General features: G+C 38.9%; 3 protein-coding genes across 3 annotated transcripts; all 3 read right to left on the bottom strand.

Annotated features, from left to right (window-relative positions):
- Window positions 1-3,390: 3,390 nt before the first annotated feature.
- LOC146708448 (perforin-1-like) lies at window positions 3,391-7,686 on the bottom strand. Its single transcript, XM_085460962.1, has 3 exons — window positions 7,637-7,686; window positions 6,903-7,438; window positions 3,391-4,778 (listed from the first exon to the last, which is right to left on the bottom strand). The coding sequence occupies exons 1-3, from the start codon at window positions 7,676-7,678 to the stop codon at window positions 3,608-3,610; spliced, it is 1,749 nt and encodes a 582-aa protein (XP_085317088.1). The 5' UTR covers window positions 7,679-7,686; the 3' UTR covers window positions 3,391-3,607.
- A 340-nt stretch (window positions 7,687-8,026) lies between these two features.
- LOC146708447 (perforin-1-like) lies at window positions 8,027-13,845 on the bottom strand. The gene is made up of 2 exons (XM_085460961.1): window positions 13,298-13,845; window positions 8,027-9,285 (listed from the first exon to the last, which is right to left on the bottom strand). The coding sequence occupies exons 1-2, from the start codon at window positions 13,831-13,833 to the stop codon at window positions 8,115-8,117; spliced, it is 1,707 nt and encodes a 568-aa protein (XP_085317087.1). The 5' UTR covers window positions 13,834-13,845; the 3' UTR covers window positions 8,027-8,114.
- Window positions 13,846-17,533: 3,688 nt separating this feature from the next.
- Window positions 17,534-21,456, bottom strand: LOC146708446 (perforin-1-like). Its single transcript, XM_085460335.1, has 2 exons — window positions 20,921-21,456; window positions 17,534-19,840 (listed from the first exon to the last, which is right to left on the bottom strand). The coding sequence occupies exons 1-2, from the start codon at window positions 21,454-21,456 to the stop codon at window positions 18,673-18,675; spliced, it is 1,704 nt and encodes a 567-aa protein (XP_085316461.1). The 3' UTR covers window positions 17,534-18,672.
- Window positions 21,457-21,691: the final 235 nt, after the last annotated feature.

Raw genomic sequence — 21,691 nt, 5'->3', positions numbered from 1 at the left:
TGAAGGCTGCATGCATGTGACTGCATATTTATATAATTATTAGCTAGGGTTAGGTCTGCAACAATCTGCAACAAGAGTGGGGCACAATCAAAACTCAAGTTCTTTAACAGTGATTAGTGAAAAAGCATTCAGCCAAAATATATAGACAGGAAACATCTGATCTAAGTCTCATCTTTTAAAAATACTTATTAATCATCGCCTCACGTAAGTGTGAAGTACAACCAAGGTTTCCTGTCTGTACTTTGCGGGAGGTCTGACAAGAGGCTTTTAAATTAGATTTACATCATGTTTTAAACTGTTATATAAATAGTCTTCTGTACTTTGTTCGTAGGACTGCGCTAAAATAGCAATCTAACTGCGTTAAGATGCTCTGATTATCTATCACACACTTTTTTGTCTTCTTCTCTTTTTTTATTTAGCCCCTGACATGATACGTGTATTTACACGTAAACTAGTTTAGATTTTACTACCACTAAAATCTAAACCAGGGTAAACTCAGCAGCCGACTGTCTGTAACGGGCTGAGAGTCACGTTAACGATAATATAACAAGCAGGAATAAACTGATGGACCTCTCCGTGTCTCCACCATTAAACATGTCTCTGGTTGCAGCAAGTCATGAAACGTTTCCCTGTTTCTCTACTATATAATATAACATAAAATATTCAGATAACCAGAGATTGGTTTGCTGGATGTTCTCAGATGTGTGTTATGTCATTTGGATAACTTTCCTACAAGATGAACATAGTGGGAAAACGAGCATTCACTCGCAATTTTTAAAATATAATATATATATTTTTAAATAAATCTTAGTTTAACATGTACATAGCTTTTGGAACATTTTTTTATCGTTATTATTTTTCATTTACTTTTTTCTGTTGGTGTTACAGTAAGTTCACCTTTCAACTACTAATGTTTTGATGTGCAGTGAAAATTGCATATTGTGAGGCCCTCTGCATCAAATAGGTTTAGCCTACACAGATAACAGTGTGGTGCTACTGAGTTGATGGGAAGGACTCATATTGTTAAAGCTGAGCAACAAAGGCCACAGAAGCCCTTTAACACAAAATATACTTAAATGTATAAGTTACATTTTGCACTGAATGTTCTGACTGTATTCTGTGACCATGTAGATAAATTGTGTTTCTAAATGATTTTATGATTGTTATTTACCTTTGTAAAAAGCCATGCAGACTGCTGTTGTACTCTGTATTATTGTTTGGCCCCTTCACAAAGGCTAATTAAAACCTCACAAACACAACTGGTTCACCTATGAATGGATTTATTTCACATTTCCAAAATAAGTTTTAAACATTTGACCCACAGGCCAACTGCTTGCTTTTTAAAGTGGACAGTTTCAGAGAAGGAGGGCAACAATTTCTGCTTCTCATTGTTTTGAAACCAGGAAGAATGATCTTGCAAGTCATAAGATCACATCATGAGTGAATCTCATCATCAGCTTAACATCCTTCTTACTGACAAACACATTATCCAAAATGAAACAGGAAGAACTCAAATATATTAATTTTCTTTATAAAGTATCATTTATTAAATGTCAAAGTTTTCAGCAATAGTACTTTTATTAAAATAGTTTTTTGTTGTAATTCAACAGTTTGATCCCACTTAAATTCACACTGGGTTGTATGTGACCCATGAAGTAAAAGTCAAAGTGAACTTTATTGTCATCTCAGCCATGTAAATGTATGCAAAGAGACAAATTATAAAGCTCCAGGTTTACACATAGTGCAAATGGTAGGATACTGTACTCTGACATAGAGAATAAGTTCACACAGACAAAGATACAAAATATCAATACAAACTTAAACTGTATGGTTAGTCTGCAGTAAACTCCAACACAGAAAGTATGGAATGATGCTTGTATTGATCAGCCATGTCCTGAGTTTATATACCGTACTCTGCAAGACACAAATGAAGTGGACAGTTGTAACTTATATGAGCTACACAGTTACAAATTTGCAGTACGTGAAAGTCATAGTCTGGATATAAAATACAATGTCTGAAACTTGAATAGATATGAAATGATATGAACATTACAGATGCAGTTTACATTCTAACCAGACAGCCCTGCACAGAAGCAGGAGCTGCCACAGCTTTGCCATCTGTATGGCAATGAGAAGATATGAAATGACATGGATAAAAAAAACGAAAGTTAAACATTCTTACACATCTCACACTGCAGCCCTAAACCTTTTCAGGCATTACTTACTGAAAATACATGTGAGACTATTAATATACAAAAAATGCTCAAGTCAAGGAATGTCTTTAAACAAGAAATAACTCTGTCGTCTTACCCTGACAGCCAGCTCAGATCAGTACCTGCCATCGTCTGAAGTATGCTCTAGTACTGATGTAGAAGTGGAGACTTCCTTGGGCTCTTTTCACAGATTGTATTTTTAACTGCTCTAACACCCACAGAAACAATGTGCACTAGTTAATTTCCCCTCACACATAAAACACATAGAGCCACTGTAATTTGTGATAACCTGTTGATGCATTACAGAAACTGAATAAACAGTTACCAATATAAACTTTCAATAAAAAGTATGTAAGTCCATTAGTTTTATTTTTATGTGAAAATGATCTCGCTCAGGGAGGTTGTTTGGATGTCTTTGTTATATACGGTGTAGCTCGGGCAATAGAGCAGGTCATCTACTGATCAGAAGGTTGGTGGTTCAATTCCTGGCTTCCCCTAGTCTTGGTTAAGATACTAACCCCAAATTGCTCTCTGATGCATCCATCTGGAGTGTGAATGTTAGTTAGAAAGCACTAAGAAAATTGTGCAAATGGGTGAATGCACAAGTTGTGTGAAGCACTTTGAGTGCTCAGAAGAGTAGTAAAGCACTATATAAGAACCAGTCCATGTATATTGGAATTCCCTTACTCCTCAACACATAATTCTTATAATGTAAATTTAATTTAAATATTACTATGAAATTTTGTACATTTTTAATAAATGATTACTTCAGATAGTTGTTTCATGTATGCCAGTAGTTTATAGTCCTCTCTTATTAACCTTTATTAGTTCCTTTATTAGTGGCCAAAGGAGACGGAGCCAACAGTGTGGACAGCCATGCAGACGAAGGAGCTCTGCAGGACGACCTCATGCTGGCGGTGCAGGCAATGGGGATCTGGAAGGCAACCAAGAGGCCAGTGACGAAGACAGAGCACAAAAGGTAAAAGACTAAATGAACAACTAATTAGGAACTAGAAATATAAAAGATTAAATTAGGAAGCAAAGCTCAAGACAAAGAAACCAGGAACTACACAATAACAAAAAATGACGGTCCAAAAGTCCAAAAACACAAAAACAGGCAGCCAAAAACACCTTAGACCATGGCAATTTTTTTAATTACTCAAATGAAACACACGCATTGTCTTTGCTGATGCTTTATTGCTAGATTTTTGAACGACTATGGAAAAGAAGCATAGAGAGTGGCTTACATTGCCCACAAGCATGGCTGAAATATTTTTGCATATAAAAGTCAAAGACAGAATGCCATGAAGTACAAGCACATAGATATTCAGCAGATGGTCAAATCCTTATTCTCTTATTGACTCATCTCTCATCAGTGACATTTAGCATTGAACTCACACATTTACTGACTCCTCATACTTATTCCCAATCTTTCCAAGAAGAACCCCATTTCTGGTGTGGAAAACCTCAGCCAAAGACGGACTCATGGCCGAGGGGATATACTCCTGACACTGGTTCCCACTAAGACTTGGTGCACACTCTACGATGTAGGAAAAGAAGAAGGTCCCATGATTCAGCATGCAGCTGTCGCTCACCTTCCCTGCTCGCAGATCAAATGAACACTCGCCTAACAGATCACTGTTCCAGTAACTGTCCTCATCATACACAGCAAATTTAAGTTTGTTTTTCATGTTGATGGTGATGGTTCCAAACTCAAATGTTTCTCTCCATCTAGGGTTGTCATCATTACTTATAATATCAGTGCGCTTTTTCTGATCACCATATGTCACCTCCACTGAACCATCTGTTTGACTCCAGTCATCACCATACAGATCCTTTGCATAAAGTTTGAACACCTTTAAGGTTGCCAGACCTTTCCCAGCAGGACAGCAGTTTGACTTGATGTTCTGGTTACTGTTGCAGACACAAGCACAAGGATCTCTTGCGTTTGATCGGTGCCCAATCTTACAGGTTTCTGAACATTTCTTCAGCACTGCATTTTTCTTAATGTACTGCTCCACTTGTTGCTTCAGTCCTGCCCTGGCAGGATGATTTAATGGCAGTATGGTGTGTAGGGGTTTTAAGTTGTATTGGACCACATCAGGGATACTTTTAAGAGAAATGAGCCAGTTTTTATAGGCCGAGGGGTCAGATTGGCCTGCAAAGAGGATATCACCTCCATCAATATCTCCACCAATGGCTTCTGTGTGCCGCTCATTAAATGAACTGCTGAAACTTTGATTAGACCCCAACTTGTTTTTCTTTCTCTGACAGTGTTCATACTCTGCTTTAATACGGGCAGAATTTGCAAAAGTAGCTGAAGCTTCAACTGACAAACAGTCACTAACATCAGTATCTGTTAGTCCATTCATTGTAGCCATGCAGGTCTTGACAGCAGTGGTTGCTTTAATTTCACCTCCAAGAGACACTTGTGTGATGTAATGTGTTCCATAAGTGTCAATCAGATTGTGATATAATGGCGCAGTTTTAGAGGAATAAGGGGGAATGGAGTCAACTGCCGGCTTGAATTCCTGACTCAAAGGAGGACTTGTTGCCAGTCTGTAGCTGTGGAACAGAAAAGCATATAAATGCATTAATGTCTGAACCATTTTATTTGAATCACTTTAGATTTTTCTTTCTATTAATTCAAAACAGAATCACAATACTAAGGAAACTGCCTCAAACTGTTGAGAAACAGGTGTGTCAAACATATGACCCACAAGTGAATCTGATCCAGTGTTTTGCACCAGGAAGCATTTTTTTAAAAAAAAAATCATTATGAAATGATTGCATCTTTACTCAGTCTTAACTAGAGGTACATCATCAGTTTTACATCGTCTTACTGAAAAATGCATTTTAACCATGGCCAGCAATACTGAGGAACAATAATTAAGCTACAGACAGAAACAGGAAAAACTCAGACTTAATGATCTGATTAGTAAAAGTATGATACAATGAATATAAAAATTTTCAGTATATCATTTCTTTACATTTGACAATGTTTTTAATAGTTTTTTATGCGATGGTTTGGCTGCTCCACGCCACATAAAGTGCAATTGGGTTATACATGGCATATACAGTACTGGGAAGGTCACCTTTAAAATGTATTCCACAGAATACATGCCCCAAAGTATATTTTGTAACATATTCCTTTACCTTACTCAATCAGAGTAACATATTCTGAATACTTTGGATTACTTAATATATTATCATGCTTTTTACAACTACATGAATGTACTATTGCTGTGTGATTTATTACTATTACTGCAGGTTACTCGCCATATCAATACCAACTAGATTTTTAAATCTTAATATAAATGAGTAACAGTAGGGGGGACATTAGGTAAGGCTGCACTTTTTGCAGCTCGTATAGAAAACTATTCCGCGCGTATATAAAACAGGTCCACGACTCCGAACCGTAGTAAAGGGACCTCTGACTAATACGTCGGGTTCTGTGTCAGGCTCGTAACCGAAAACTAGCTTTACTTTCTTGTCTGGGTCAACTTTGCTAGCGAGAGACAGAGAGAGGCGTTGAAAGGCTGCTTCAACGGAACTTATTGTTTCGGAGGAAAAGACGAACACAGTGTACAGTCGAGTCTTAATAGCTTACTTACAACTGCGCTCGTCGGGCACTCTTTTTGGCTGCAGTGGTTATTATTATATATACATGCTTCCATCTCCCGTTTCTGGTTTGTCACAGCTCGTACTTTTTGACTCTCCTTTTTCCTCTCTCCCTCGCGCTCACAGACACATAACGGGAATGGCAGTCCATTCTCCCTGCAGCGCGGACTACACTGCCCATAAGGCTACATTCTTTAGGGCTATGCCTGTAACACTCTGCCTATTGCCTTCATATTAAATACTTTTTTGAATAATGATTTTTAAAAATATGTCTTCACGACATTATGCGGGCTGCAAGTAGGGGTGACATGGGGCGCGGGGTTGAGACACAAGATTTTCAAGATTCAAGATTCTTTATTTGTCACGTGCATGGTTATACAGGTATAACACGCAGGGAAATGTGACGTGATACGCTCCTCGACCGTGCAAAGGAAAAAAGAGAGAGGGACAGACAGGACTTTATATACAGTGAATGAGTATATACAAAGATGACATTATGTGCAGCAAATGGGTGAGTTATGCAAATTATATAAATAGAAATAAAATAAAATAAAACAATGTGGAAATTTACAGCTTGTGTACATTGCGTGGGAAGGGCGTTAAAGTGTCTTGTGCTTTAGCGAGGCCAGAAGGGTCAGGATGATATGAGAATGTGGTGATGAGTCCTGTCTCAGTCACTTAAAGATGATGGGGGGGGGGGGGGGGCTGATTCAACACACAAGCAATAGAGCCTCTTAATGCGTGTTTTGTTTGGGTTTCCACCAGCGTGGAATTACCAAAAATAGGGAACAGTCTAACACATGAAACAGGAAAAGACCACCGTGTACTCCATTTAATTCAACAAAGTAACTGTATTCTGAATACCACCTTTTAAACGGTAACTGGAACGGAATACAGTTACTCATATTTTGTATTTTAAATATGTAACGGCGGTACATGTATTCCGTTACTCCCCATCACTGGGCATATAATTACGAATTGTTTGACACCACTGCTGTAAAATAAAATAAAATAAAAAGTCTCAGTAAATTTTAAAAAAAGAAGACAAATATCCCCTGACATACTCACCTATAGAATTTACAGTTGATCGAATGGTGTAAGAAGGTGTAGCGGTCTTGTTTTGACTTTTTCATGGCAAAGGTGGAATCTCTTGAGTGAGAACCTCCAAAGCCAACCCCAACTGTTACTGAAGGATCTACCGGGATGTCAAGGCCAATTTTCCAGTTGTTGGATACAGATGATGTCGAGTCATTGACAAGAGTTTCAACAGAATCATAGACCACACTGGAGACCTTCAAACTGCACTTGGGCAGGGTTCTCCAGTCCACCACAGCAACAGGGACCTTCTGTTTCTCGCCATTCATGTAACGGTTACAGTACATCCTACAGCTACCATTTCCAATCTTCCATGTTTCAGTGTCGATCACATAGGCACCTTTTCTCTCCATCGTCACAATGTCAAAGCCTTCACCACCCAAGTTGTAACCAGGGACAAAGTGAGCCTTTTCACACTCCTGTGGTGTACCAATGAAGCTCACACTGGATGGAAGGCACAAGGGACTCCATGCCCAACACAGGAGCAGGACGTGCCACAGCTTTGCCATCTGAATGGAATCATTTAACAATGAGAGGAGAATAAATGACTTTTTTTATATGTATAAGTTTGAATATTTCATTTTTTCTAATACAGAAAAGTAGTTTTCACACATGAACAGCAGTGAGACCAGAAATGAACCAGAAACGTACAACAAATGCTCAAGTCAAGAAATTTCTTTAAACAAGAAATAATTCTGTCGTCTTACCCTGACAGTTGACAGCCAGCTCAGATCAATAGCTTCTGTCATCTGAAGTATGCTAAAGTACTGATGTAGAAGTGGAGACTTCATTGTGCTCTTTTCACAGATTTTATTTTTAACTGCTCTCACACCCACAGAAACAATGTGCACTAGTTTTGTTTCCCCTCACACCTCAAGCACATGGGGCAACTGTAGCTTGTGATAACCTCTTGATGCATTACAGAAACCTAATAAACAGTAACACATTATTTTTTGAATAATTACATGAAACACACATGTTGTCTTTGCTGATTCTTTATTGCTAGATTTTTGAACTAAGTGCATTACAGTTTTGAGTTCTCACAAGCATGTTTGAGTTCAAAAAATATTTTTGCACACAGAAACACAGAATGCCATGAAGTACAAGCACATAGATATTCAGCAGATGGTCAAATCCTTATTCTCTTATTGACTCATCTCTCATCAGTGACATTTAGCATTGAACTCACACATTTACTGACTCCTCATACTTATTCCCAATCTTTCCAAGAAGAACCCCATTTCTGGTGTGGAAAACCTCAGCCAAAGACGGACTCATGGCCGAGGGGATATACTCCTGACACTGGTTCCCACTAAGACTTGGTGCACACTCTACGGTGTAGGAAAAGAAGAAGGTCCCATGATTCAGCATGCAGCTGTCGCTCACCTTCCCTGCTCGCAGATCAAATGAACACTTGCCTAACAGATCACTGTTCCAGTAAGTGTCCTCATCATACACAGCAAATTTAAGTTTGTTTTTCATGTTGATGGTGATGGTTCCAAACTCAAATGTTTCTCTCCATCTAGGGTTGTCATCATTACTTATAATATCAGTGCGCTTTTTCTGATCACCATATGTCACCTCCACTGAACCATCTGTCCGAGTCCACTTGTCACCATACAGACCCTTTGCATAAAGTTTGAACACCTTTAAGGTTGCCAGACCTTTCCCAGCAGGACAGCAGTTTGACTTGATGTTCTGGTTACTGTTGCAGACACAAGCACAAGGATCTCTTGCGTTTGATCGGTGCCCAATCTTACAGGTTTCTGAACATTTCTTCAGCACTGCATTTTTCTTAATGTACTGCTCCACTTGTTGCTTCAGTCCCGCCCTGGCAGGATGATTTAATGGCAGTATGGTGTGTAGGGGTTTTAAGTTGTATTGGACCACATCAGGGATACTTTTAAGAGAAATGAGCCAGTTTTTATAGGCCGAGGGGTCAGATTGGCCTGCAAAGAGGATATCACCTCCATCAATATCTCCACCAATGACCTCTGTGTGCCGCTCATTAAATGAACTGCTGAAAGTTTGATTAGACCCCAACTTGTTTTTCTTTCTCTGACAGTGTTCATACTCTGCTTTAATACGGGCAGAATTTGCAAAAGTAGCTGAAGCTTCAACTGACAAACAGTCACTAACATCAGTATCTGTTAGTCCATTCATTGTAGCCATGCAGGTCCTGACAGCAGTGGATGCTTTAATTTCACCTCCAAGAGACACTTGTGTGATGTAATGTGTTCCATAAGTGTCAATCAGATTGTGATATAATGGCGCAGTTTTAGAGGAATAAGGGGGAATGGAGTCAACTGCCGGCTGGAATTCCTGACTCAAAGGAGGACTTGTTGCCAGTCTGTAGCTGTGGAACAGAAAAGCATATAAATAAGTTAATTCAAATTGATTCCAACTATCAACATCAGAGAGATGTCAAACATTTGACTCACGGGCCAGATCTGGCCCACCAAAAATCTGGTCCACTGGATGGCTTTTCAAAATGGAAAACTGCTAAGAATAAGCTTTAGACTTTTCACATTATTTTGCACCAGGAAGCACTGTCTTGCAAGTGATGAAAATAATACTTTCAACTGAACAGGAAACTCGTCATCCATTTTAAATCCTGCTGACAAACACATTACTCATGACTATCTACACCAATTAATAATGGTTTAGCCATAGAATGAAAAACTGTAACATTATCAGCTGTTTTGTAACATGGTGAATGCTTTTCACTAGGGCTGGTTATCACTTTCGATTTCTATAACTGATTCGATTCCAATTCAATTCGATTTTGACTCAAACATTCATAAATATTTCATTTCTGACCATTTATCAGTACATATCCATATTTTTATATCTATGTATAAAAACAAAGCTGACACTTGTGAGACCACATCAGTGGTGTAATCATCACAGCAGATACCTTTGTGTCAAAGTAAGTGAAGATAAAACAGAAAAATATGAATGAGTTTTTCCTATCCTGACTTTTTATTGCAGATACGCACCTTAAAAATATTCTCCAGTAGATCAGGTAATGTGCAACATATGAACATTATCTGATGCTGCTGAAGTCAAGCAGAGCAAAGTTACAGAGGTTTTATTCGGTTTTGTCATTATTATTGCAAAAGCTTATATTTCTTCGCTATTGAACAGCAGAAATTCGGCTTTCTTGGCTGAAAGCACTGAATAGACGGTAGACTGGTGCATAACAGAGTAATGCAGAAAACAGAGATTTTTAATGGCAAACTGGTCTTGAAGTACAGAGTGAGAGAAAGCCATGCAGGAAGTGTGATTTTTTTTCCTGGTGCAAGCAAAACAGCAAGAGGGAATTTGTTATGTATAAGCCAAAATATATTGTGTGCTATACAAGCTATCACCAGTAGTGGGCACCACGCCCTGTTATGTGCTGTGAAGTCTGGAAGACTTGGCCGTCTACTGTGCATGTACTGACTGCGTGGCCAAGTGTGGATGGAAAACAAACAATAGCATGGTGAAAGGACTTCCGAGCTGTGGATTCGGTGAGCTGCTTTTTCTACAACGAGTCAGAAACGACAGTGTTGGCTGTAGATGCATCATGGCTGGAATGATTGGGCAGATGGATCCCTTTGATGATGCTGGTAAGCAGTGGGCAACATATATTGAACGTTTTGAGCATTGCATCCTGGCTAATGACATTCAGTCTGAGAAACGAGTGCCAGTGCTGCTGTGTGATGGGTCCCAAAACGTATGGTCTGCTGCGTAACCTGGTAGCTCCAAACAAGCCTGCAGTATGACAATATTGTGGGAGTTTTGCAAAGGTTCCGGTTCCACAAGAGGAATCAGGGGGAACAGGAAACAGTCGCACAGTATGTGGTGGTGTTGAAAAGACTGTCAGAACATTGTGAGTTTGGTGTGTATCTGGAAGATGCTCTACAGGACAGATTTGTTTGTGGATTAAAGTGTGAAACTGTGGAGAAGCATCTTTTGACAGAAAAGGATCTCATGTTCTGCAAAGCAGTTGACTATGCCATGTTGGCAGAGACAGCAACACATGAATTCAGCAGTTAAGTGGCTCTCTTAAAGTGAACACGGTGCTGTCGCAAAAAGGTGATGGATGCCATCGCTGTGGGAAAATGAATCATACTGATGATGACTGCTGGTACAAGGACCGTGACTGTCACCAGTTGGGGAGGAAAGGCCACACGAAACGCATGCGTAAAGGTAGAGCCAGAAGCAGCCAAGATTGGAACAGGAAAGAGAAAGACGGAAAACCTGAACTGAAAGGTAATGCAGTTAAACACAGAGTTAAGGACAAAAAGAGAAGAATTCATCATGTTGCTGGTGAGGAAAGTGAAAGTGAATGAATCAGATCTGACACTGATAGTGAGTTGGAACTGTATTCATTGTCTCGAAAAGAGAGGGATTCACTTATCTCCCTGATGCCTGTAGTTAACGGGAAGAAAATGAAGATGGAGCTGGATACAGGGGGTGGCGTGTCTTTGCTCCCATGAGAACAGTACAAAAGTATGCTGAGTCAGTTGCTGCTGCAACCCACTGACATCATGCTGAAGACATACACTGGGGAACCGCTGGCACCAGAGTGGTTGAGAATTATTAAACTGAACTTGAAAGACATTCATGCCAGAGAGCAAAGTGGAAATGACAATCTGGGGGCTGTGCTAACAAAACACTCAGCTGTTTTCTCTAAGGAGTTTGGGTCAATGAAAGGAATTAAAGCCAGATTGATTCTTAGGCCTGATAATGTAGCCAAATTCTGTCCACCATGTAACATGCCTTATGCTCTCTGACCTCGAGTGTAGGCTGAACTGAAACGCCTGACTGAACTTGGGGTCTTCACACCAGTGGGGCATAGTGCCTGTCAACAAGAAGGATGGCTCAGTGAGACTGTGTGGGGCTTTCAAGGTCACTCTCAATTCACAGCTCTGTGTGGATAAGTACCTACTTCCACGCATTGAGGACCTGTTTGTAAATTCTGTACAGACAATCATTCTGTACAATAATAATTATAGTTCTACAACTGTTTATAACTTGTATAGTTCATATTTCTGTATAGTTTCATATTTTTGTATAGTTTTCATATTTATACCCTGTTCATAGCCTGTACATAGCTTGTACACTCACTACTGCCTGTACATACTTGTAGTTATAGCATATTCATAACTTACCTTCATACCGTGTACATTGTAACATACCATAATAGACCCATATTTTGTACCCTCATACCTATAATAGATCCATTTTTTATTGCTAATATATATTTTGTAATATATCTATATTATTGCTAAAGCACTTTCTCGATAGATGCAAACTGCATTTTGTTGCCTTGTACTTGTGACATGTGCAATGACAATAAATTTTCTATTCTATTCTATTCTATTCTAAATGTCACCAGCCCAGAGTGATAGTGACACCTTGCTCCACCCTGGTACATCTCATCAGGAAAAGACTGTTGAACAAGTTCTGCGGACCACAATACCTCCAGAAACACACCAGTCTATTGAAACACTGAGTGTATACAGGTTACAGAAATTGTTAGACATTATCTAGTGAGGGTCACTAAGCCACCCACTTGTTACCGTGTTGTAAAAAAAAGAAAGAAAGAAAGAAAAGAAAAGAAGAAAAAAGAAAAGAAAAAAGTACCATTTAGGTTAAGTGAAATATTTCTGTGGGCAGTGCTGCGGTCGCTTACCTTAGTGGGGAGAAGATGTTATGTATGAAATATACAGTGTGCTATACAAGCTATCGCCCCTGTTATGTGTGTGTAACTTTCTGAAGTCTAAGGAGCTTGGAAAGAAAAACACCGCACTTCTTTAAGTTGCTTGAAGATGTTTCACCTGTTTTAGCTATTTGGCAGTTGTTAAACCAGTTTTGTGAGCTTTAACCTGAGATTCTGGCGTTTCTGGCAAAATACATTAATATTTAAAAGTCGATTCGGGGGTTTAATAAATCGATATCGCATTATTCAAACTAAAATCAATTTGAAGGGTGAAAATCAATTTTTAAAAATTACCCTTACTTTTCACATCATACAATAAAAACATGTAAAAAAAATAATTAATTAATAAATAAATAAATAAATAAATAAATATATATATATATATATATATATATATATATATATATATATATATATATATATATATATATATATATATATATATATATAATGATTTGATTATTCCAGAACACTCCCTGACCCTGTGTGTGTGTGTGTGTGTGTGGGGGGGGGGATGTTTGACACCACTGCAGTAATTGTAATAAATACTTCAGTGACATTTTAAATCACTCTTGATGCTAAACTAAAGAAGAAATACATTAAAAAATAAATAAATAAAAATTACTCAAATAAGAAAAATATCCACTGACATACTCACCCATAGTAATGACAGTTGATCGAATGGTGTAAGAAGGTGTAGCGGTCTTGTTTTGACTTTTTCATAGCAAAGGTGGAATCTCTTGAGTGAGAACCTCCAAAGCCAACCCCAACCTTTGCTGAAGGATCTACCGGGATGTCAAGGCCAATTTTCCAGTTGTTGGATACAGATGATGTCGAGTCATTGACAAGAGTTTCAACAGAATCATAGACCACACTGGAGACCTTCAAACTGCACTTGGGCAGGGTTCTCCAGTCCACCACAGCAACAGGGACCTTCTGTTTCTCACCATTCATGTAACGGTTACAGTACATCCTACAGCTACCATTTCCAATCTTCCATGTTTCAGTGTCGATCACATAGGCACCTTTTCTCTCCATCGTCACAATGTCAAAGCCTTCACCACCCAAGTTGTAACCAGGGACAAAGTGAGCCTTTTCACACTCCTGTGGTGTACCAATGAAGCTCACACTGGATGGAAGGCACAAGGGACTCCATGCCCAACACAGGAGCAGGACGTGCCACAGCTTTGCCATCTGAATGGAATCATTTAACAATGAGAGGAGATTAAATTACATGAACAAAGGGGAAGTTAAACAGTGCAAAATTCCATTCCAGCTTTCTTAGGGCAAGAGGCAGGGTACACCCTGGACAGGTCACCAGTCTGTCACAGGGCTAACACACAGACACAGACAACCATTCACACTCATATTCAAACCCATAAGTAATTTAGAGCTACCAATTAACTTATCCCCACTAACTGCATGTCTTTGGACTGTAGGAGGAAGCCGGAGTACCCAGAAAGAACCCAAGCAAACACAGGGAGAACATGCAAACACCACACAGACCCTGGACTGATGGACCTTCTTGCTATGAGGCAACAGTGCTAACCGCCATGCTGCCCCCCAGTGTAAACTTAAACACCAAAAATATCCACTATACCTCACCCAAAGATCCTATCTTTTCTGACTACATTTGATTTTGCTCATGTGAAGTATGTGCAGGTAACATTTGAATTCATAGCTAGCGAGCTGTCAACATATATCCTGCTTCTTCCTCACTCTATCCAGGCAGCTTTGTCTACTTTGATATTCTAATGTACATGAATCCTCAAGAGTGAAGAAGCAGTCACCATGTCAGCCTGGCGACAGTGCTGAAGAGAAGCCTGGGGTTGTTCTTATTTTCTTTAATCAGTGATGAATGGCAAGGTGTAGCTTTACAGGGGGTTTTATTTTATAAAGCAAGAAACTCTTTTTCCAGCATAAATAACATAAGATAAGATAAGATAACCTTTATTAGACCCAAATTTGTTGTAGACCTTCTAAATTACTCAGACACCATCTCCTCTCCAGCTAATGGGTTATCTGCTTTAAGATGTGAGTACAAGAGTTACACCAGCAAGCCAAGTACTTCTGATTCAAGGCTTTCAAATTCTGAGGAGCTAAATATGATGTAAATTATAAGTAAATAAATATGATGATCAACTAGTAAATAATTTACTAACAGGGACTGTGAGGGAGATTATATCTCTCGGCCGGCCTCAGAACACTTTGGTGTCCCCCAGATAAGCCACATTTCTAGAAATAATAGTTGCTCCCTCCAAGTGGGATGGATGCTGTGTCTAATAACAAAACATAAAAAGTTTTGCAGTTATCTATAAAGCCCGTGTCATTTTTTGGACACCACTCAGGCAGCCAGCAATATAAATAGAATATTTGGCTAAACATGTTACTCCTTGTAAACAACTAAGAACATATAATATTTCACGATAACAAAATAAACTGTAAGCAGTTGAATTTAAAAAAAAACTCTTGTTTTGCATAGTTTTGTTACATTAACCATCTTATCTAGTTTCTACTGGTCATGCAGTGACTTCGTGCAGCTCCACTGGAGCATGACCAATGTTTTCAGAGCCACTACACTAAAGTATTAACCAAACGGCAAAAAGAAAATCATACGGAACAAAGGACTTGGTGGTCTTACCTTGACAGCTGACTGAAAGCTTTGGTCAGTACCTTCTATTATCTTACCTAGAGGGTAGTAAAGATGAAAGAGTGAAGTTTAGGTTGCACCACGCTCCTTTATACCTCAGAAATTTAAAACCCACAATCCCACAAAGACGTGTTTTACCTGGTTCACACCAATATCACACATGGGGGAACTGTTTTGTTGTGGCTTGTTAATATGTTCCAGTAAGTGAAGACAGTCATATGAGAAAGAAAATGTTCTCAGGAGTAACAAAATCCTGTGGAAAAGAATATGTACACCCCTTGTAAAACCACTTTGAGCAGCAAATTCTTTCAGTAATCGTTTCGTATATGGCTTTAATGGTCCTTAACACCATTGTGGAGGAGTTGTGGCTCATGCATATTTATATAATTATTAGCTATGGTTAGGTATGAAGTCTGCAACAACAGTAGGGCACAATCAAAACTGAAGTTCTTTGTTAGTCTCAGAAAAAAACGTTTTGTGAGTCTTGGGGAAACAGTGATTAGCAGAAAAGCTTTTAGCCAACATATGAGAATTGCTCATCAAAGTACCTCAAACTCAGCACTGCACATTCTTAGCAATCCACAAACAGTTATCCATATAGGCAAAGAACAAGAAAGATTGACAGGAAATAGAGACATGATACCCTTTTACAAACATAGAATATCAGACTTTGAAACATCTAAGTTTCATCTTTTAAAAATAATTGTTAATCCGAGCCTCACGTAAGTGTAAAGCTCAACCAAGTTTCCTATCTGAAAGTGTCCGCAGGTCCTCCCACCATCACCACTGCAACTTGCTCAGAACTTTGTGGGTCTTTAAAGTAGGTCAGTGCCTCGAGAGGTGACAAGAGGCTTTTTAAATTAGATTAGTCATGACCTAACCGCGTTATAATTGAATGATTATCTATCGAACACTTTTTTACTTCTTCTTCTTCTTTTTAATCTGTGACGTGATACGTGTATTTAAACGTAAACTGGTTTAGAATTTACTACCATTAAAATCTAGACTGAGGTAACCTCAACGGCCAGCAGCCGACTGTCCGTAACGGTCTGAGAATCACATTAACCTGCCGTGAACAGCAATGAAATAACTGACGGATCTCTCCGAATCTCTGTCATAAACACGTCTCTGGTTGCAGCAGGTCATAACACGTCTACCTGCTCTTCTACAATATAACATAACATATAATATTTAGATAATCAAAGATTAGTTTTGCTGGTGTGGCGGAGGTGTAGTCTCTGGCCTGCTGCAGAGGAGGGGTGACGCAGTGAGGTCACAGGGCGGGAAGAACAGGTGTGCAGGAAAGAAGTCGGTGGCAGCCATCCAGTGTGTCTGCGTGCTGAACTGAAAGGCTAAGAAACCGCAGTCCATGTTGTCACAAATAAAAAGGCTGTTGCTCACCTCAACCTGACACCAGTGTGTGCGTGTGTTTCGGGGATCTTGCTGATATTCCCAGATGTGTGTGTTATGTGGTTTGGATAACTTTCCTACCAGATTCCATTCACTCACAATATGGCATATTCTTGTATAGTTATTATTTTTAAATTACTTCTTTACTATACTTTTCTGTTGGTGTTACAGTAAGTTCACCTTTCAACTACAAATGAATTAATGTGCAGTGAAAATCGGATATTGTGAGGCCCTCTGCATGAAATAGGTTTAGCCTACACAGATAACAGTGTGGTGCAACTGAGTTGATGGGAAGGACTCATATAGTTAAAGCTGAGCAACAAAGGCCACAGAAGCCCTTTAACACAAAATATACTTAAATGTATAAGTTACATTTTGCACTGAATGTTCTGACTGTATTCTGTGACCATGTAGATAAATTGTGTTTCTAAATGATTTTATGATTGTTATTTATCTTTGTAAAAAGCCATGCAGACTGCTGTTGTACTCTGTATTATTGTTTGGCCCCTTTACAAAGGCTAATTAAAACCTCACAAACACAACTAGTTCACATATGTATGGATTTACTTCATATTTCCAAAATAAGCTTCAAACATTTGACCCACAGGCCAACTGCTGGCTTTTTAAAGTGGACAGTTTCAGAGAAGGAGGGCAACAATTTCTGCTTCTCATTGTTTTGAAACCAGGAAGAATGATCTTGCAAGTCATAAGATCACATCATGAGTGAATCTCATCATCAGCTTTACATCCTTCTTACTGACAAACACATTATCCAAAATGAAACAGGAAGAACTCAAATATATTAATTTTCTTTATAAAGTATCATTTATTAAATGTCAAAGTTTTCAGCAATAGTACTTTTATTAAAATAGTTTTTTGTTGTAATTCAACAGTTTGATCCCACTTAAATTCACACTGGGTTGTATGTGACCCATGAAGTAAAAGTCAAAGTGAACTTTATTGTCATCTCAGCCATGTAAATGTATGCAAAGAGACAAATTATAAAGCTCCAGGTTTACACATAGTGCAAATGGCAGGATACTGTACTCTGACATAGAGAATAAGTAAAAAGATACAAATTCTAAATACAAACTTAAACTGTATGGTTAGTCTGCAGTAAACTCCAACACAGAAAGTATGGAATGATGCTTGTATTGATCAGCCATGTCCTGAGTTTATGTACCGTACTCTGCAAGACACAAATGAAGTGGACAGTTGTAACTTATATGAGCTGCACAGTTACAAATTTGCAGTACGTGAAAGTGTAATACAGAAGAAGCAGCGCAGTCTGGATATAAAATGCAATGTCTGAAACTTGAATAGACATGAACATGACAGATGCAGTTTACATTCTAACCAGACAGCCCTGCACAGAAGCAGGAGGTGCCGCAGCTTTGCCATCTGTATGGAACCATTTAAGAATGAGAAGATATGAAATGACATGGATAAAAAAACAAAAATAACAAAAGTTAAACATTCTCAACTTTTTCCCAATACATTAAAACAGTTTTCACACATGCACTGCAGCTCTAAACCTTTTCACACATTACTCACTGGAGACGCACATGTGAACAATTGTGCTACTCAAGAATGTTTTAAAAATGACAAAGCATTTTGTAGTATTACACTGACGGTGAACAGCAGGCTCTGATCGATAGAGCAGCATAGATCTATTATTCGGCCTATGCTTTACTAACTGATCTAGAAGTGGAGACTTGAGTCTGCTGTTGTCACAGATTTTGTTTTTAACTACTTTAAAACCCACAAAGGCGTGTGCTAGTTTTACTTCCTTCACACCTAAAACAAACTGGGGCAACTGTTCTTTGTCATGACTTCTTCATGCATTACACCCACTGAACAAATAAATGTAAATATTTTAGCTGCAATAAAAAGCAAAAACATAAGCAAACAGATATCCAGTACATAATCATCTCCCCCTGACTCATTTCCTAACAATGACATTTGGTTTAAAATCACTCATTTACTGACTCCTCATACTTATTCCCAATCTTTCCAAGAAGAACCCCATTTCTGGTGTGGAAAACCTCAGCCAAAGACGGACTCATGGCCGAGGGGATATACTCCTGACACTGGTTCCCACTAAGACTTGGTGCACACTCTACGATGTAGGAAAAGAAGAAGGTCCCATGATTCAGCATGCAGCTGTCGCTCACCTTCCCTGCTCGCAGATCAAATGAACACTTGCCTAACAGATCACTGTTCCAGTAAGTGTCCTCATCATACACAGCAAATTTAAGTTTGTTTTTCATGTTGATGGTGATGGTTCCAAACTCAAATGTTTCTCTCCATCTAGGGTTGTCATCATTACTTATAATATCAGTGCGCTTTTTCTGATCACCATATGTCACCTCCACTGAACCATCTGTCTCAGTCCACTTGTCACCATACAGACCCTTTGCATAAAGTTTGAACACCTTTAAGGTTGCCAGACCTTTCCCAGCAGGACAGCAGTTTGACTTGATGTTCTGGTTACTGTTGCAGACACAAGCACAAGGATCTCTTGCGTTTGATCGGTGCCCAATCTTACAGGTTTCTGAACATTTCTTCAGCACTGCATTTTTCTTAATGTACTGCTCCACTTGTTGCTTCAGTCCCGCCCTGGCAGGATGATTTAATGGCAGTATGGTGTGTAGGGGTTTTAAGTTGTATTGGACCACATCAGGGATACTTTTAAGAGAAATGAGCCAGTTTTTATAGGCCGAGGGGTCAGATTGACCTACAAAGAGGATATCACCTCCATCAATATCTCCACCAATGACCTCTGTGCGCCGCTCATTAAATGAACTGCTGAAAGTTTGATTAGACCCCAACTTGTTTTTCTTTCTCTGACAGTGGTCAATTGTGGCATTAATACTGGCAGAATTTGCAAAAGAAGCTGAAGCTTCAACTGACAAACAGTCACTAACATCAGTATCTGTTAGTCCATTCATTGTAGCCATGCAGGTCCTGACAGCAGTGGTTGCTTTAATTTCACCTCCAAGAGACACTTGTGTGATGTAATGTGTTCCATAAGTGTCAATCAGATTGTGATATAATGGCGCAGTTTTAGAGGAATAAGGGGGAATATCCAAAGCCGACTTAAATTCTTGACTCAAAGGAGGACTTGTTGCCAGTCTGTAGCTGTGGAACAGAAAAGCATATCACAGAAAAGTGAATCACCTTAGATTTTGTTTCCTTTAAGTCAAATCATAATACTTTATTAATCGCAGAGGAAATGGCAGCAAACTATTAAGAAACAGTGTTGTCAAACATATGACTCACTGGCCAATCTGATCCAGTGGATGGCTTAGCAAAGTATACAGACTGGGAGCAGGAGGGCATCATTTTTAGCTTTTCACAGTATATTGCACCAGGGAGCATTGTCTTAAAAATCATTATAATAAGTTTGCATATTGAGTTCATGTCAACTAGATGTTCGTCATCCGTTTTACATTATATCTGCCAAATACATTAACCATTGCCAGCCATATTGAGGAACAATAATTAATCCAAACACAGAAACAAGGAAAACTCAAACTTAACGATGTGCTTCAATAACTGTGAACATTTTCTATATATGATAGGGCTTTTTTACACTGACGTTTTTTTCTGTAATGTTTTACATACTTAAAATTAAAATAGGCTATATGTGACACATAATTGAAAATCTGTTTGACGTCACATAAATTCAAATGAAATAAAATTTGTTATTATAAAAAAAAGTGCATTTCTGTCACTAAAAAAATGTATCCATAACACAAAATTTAGAGTTATTTTATCGAAATTTAGAATAAAAGTAGCTCGAAATTTTGACTTACTTTTCTCAAAATTTGGAGTTATTAACTCCAAATTTTGAGCTAGCACTGCCAATCAGTAATCTATGTGAATTACGTCATTTCTTTGTTACCCAGAAGCTGAAGCCCTCAGCTACAAATGCTACAGCTAAGCTACCACTATTACAGTCAGTCCTGAATGCACAAATTGCTGATTATTTTCAGTGTGGCTTCACAAAATATGAAATCCTTGTGTTATTAGCTGAATCACATGGTGTTACTATCAGCAAACATACTCTCGAAAGCGCCGATTTGTTGCGATCCAGTTTTGAGTGCGCATTCCACGTAGATTACTGATTGGCAGAGCTAACTCGAAATTTCGAGTTACATTTCTCAAAATTTCGAGTTTCGGAAACGGGCTTCCATAAATATTCCCTGACATACTCACCCATAGAATTTACAGTTGATCGAATGGTGTAAGAAGGTGTAGCGGTCTTGTTTTGACTTTTTCATGGCAAAGGTGGAATCTCTTGAGTGAGAACCTCCTAAGCCAACCCCAACCTTTGCTGAAGGATCTACCGGGACGTCAAGGCCAATTGCCCAGTTGTTGGATACAGATGATGTCGAGTCACTGACAAGAGTTTCAACAGAATCATAGACCACACTGGAGACCTTCAAACTGCACTTGGGCAGGGTTCTCCAGTCCACCACAGCAACAGGGACCTTCTGTTTCTCGCCATTCATGTAACGGTTACAGTACATCCTACAGTTACCATTTCCAATCTTCCATGTTTCAGTGTCGATCACATAGGCACCTTTTCTCTCCATCGTCACAATGTCAAAGCCTTCACCACCCAAGTTGTAACCAGGGACAAAGTGAGCCTTTTCACACTCCTGTGGTGTACCAATGAAGCTCACACTGGAAGGAAGGCACAGGGGACTCCATGCCCAACACAGGAGTAGGACGTGCCACAGCTTTGCCATCTGAATGGAACAATGAGAAGAGATTAAATGATGATTAAACTTTAAATATAAAAAAATGACCAATATAATAGAGTATTTTTCAAATGTTCACTTCACCCCCAAATAATTTGTCATTTCTCAGTGGAGATGTATGTGAAACCAGAAATCACACAGTTAAACTTTTGTGTCTATGTAGTGGTATGAGTATGAGTGGTCAACCTATATCCTGCCTCAGTACCTACCTCACTCTACCCTG

This window comes from Copadichromis virginalis, linkage group LG6, assembly GCF_057382275.1.
Source record: "Copadichromis virginalis isolate Kocher_CV1m ecotype Utaka linkage group LG6, C_Virginalis_male_GT1.1, whole genome shotgun sequence".
Taxonomy (NCBI): Eukaryota; Metazoa; Chordata; class Actinopteri; order Cichliformes; family Cichlidae; genus Copadichromis; species Copadichromis virginalis.
Note: the sequence above shows the minus strand (reverse complement) of the source record. Positions and strands in the feature narration are given on the sequence as shown.

What these genes read in the sequence shown, in the direction of transcription:
- LOC146708448 (XM_085460962.1), bottom strand. Translation starts at nt 7,678, where the DNA reads ATGACAGAAGCTATTGATCTGAGCTGGCTGTCAACTGTCAGG. An exon ending in GCTGGCTGTCAACTGTCAGG is followed by an intron (nt 7,439 to 7,636) that starts GTAAGACGACAG and finishes GATTCCATTCAG; the next exon opens with ATGGCAAAGCTGTGGCACGT. An exon ending in ATCAACTGTAAATTCTATAG is followed by an intron (nt 4,779 to 6,902) that starts GTGAGTATGTCA and finishes TCTGTTCCACAG; the next exon opens with CTACAGACTGGCAACAAGTC.
- LOC146708447 (XM_085460961.1), bottom strand. Translation starts at nt 13,833, where the DNA reads ATGGCAAAGCTGTGGCACGTCCTGCTCCTGTGTTGGGCATGGAGTCCC. An exon ending in ATCAACTGTCATTACTATGG is followed by an intron (nt 9,286 to 13,297) that starts GTGAGTATGTCA and finishes TCTGTTCCACAG; the next exon opens with CTACAGACTGGCAACAAGTC.
- LOC146708446 (XM_085460335.1), bottom strand. Translation starts at nt 21,456, where the DNA reads ATGGCAAAGCTGTGGCACGTCCTACTCCTGTGTTGGGCATGGAGTCCC. An exon ending in ATCAACTGTAAATTCTATGG is followed by an intron (nt 19,841 to 20,920) that starts GTGAGTATGTCA and finishes TCTGTTCCACAG; the next exon opens with CTACAGACTGGCAACAAGTC.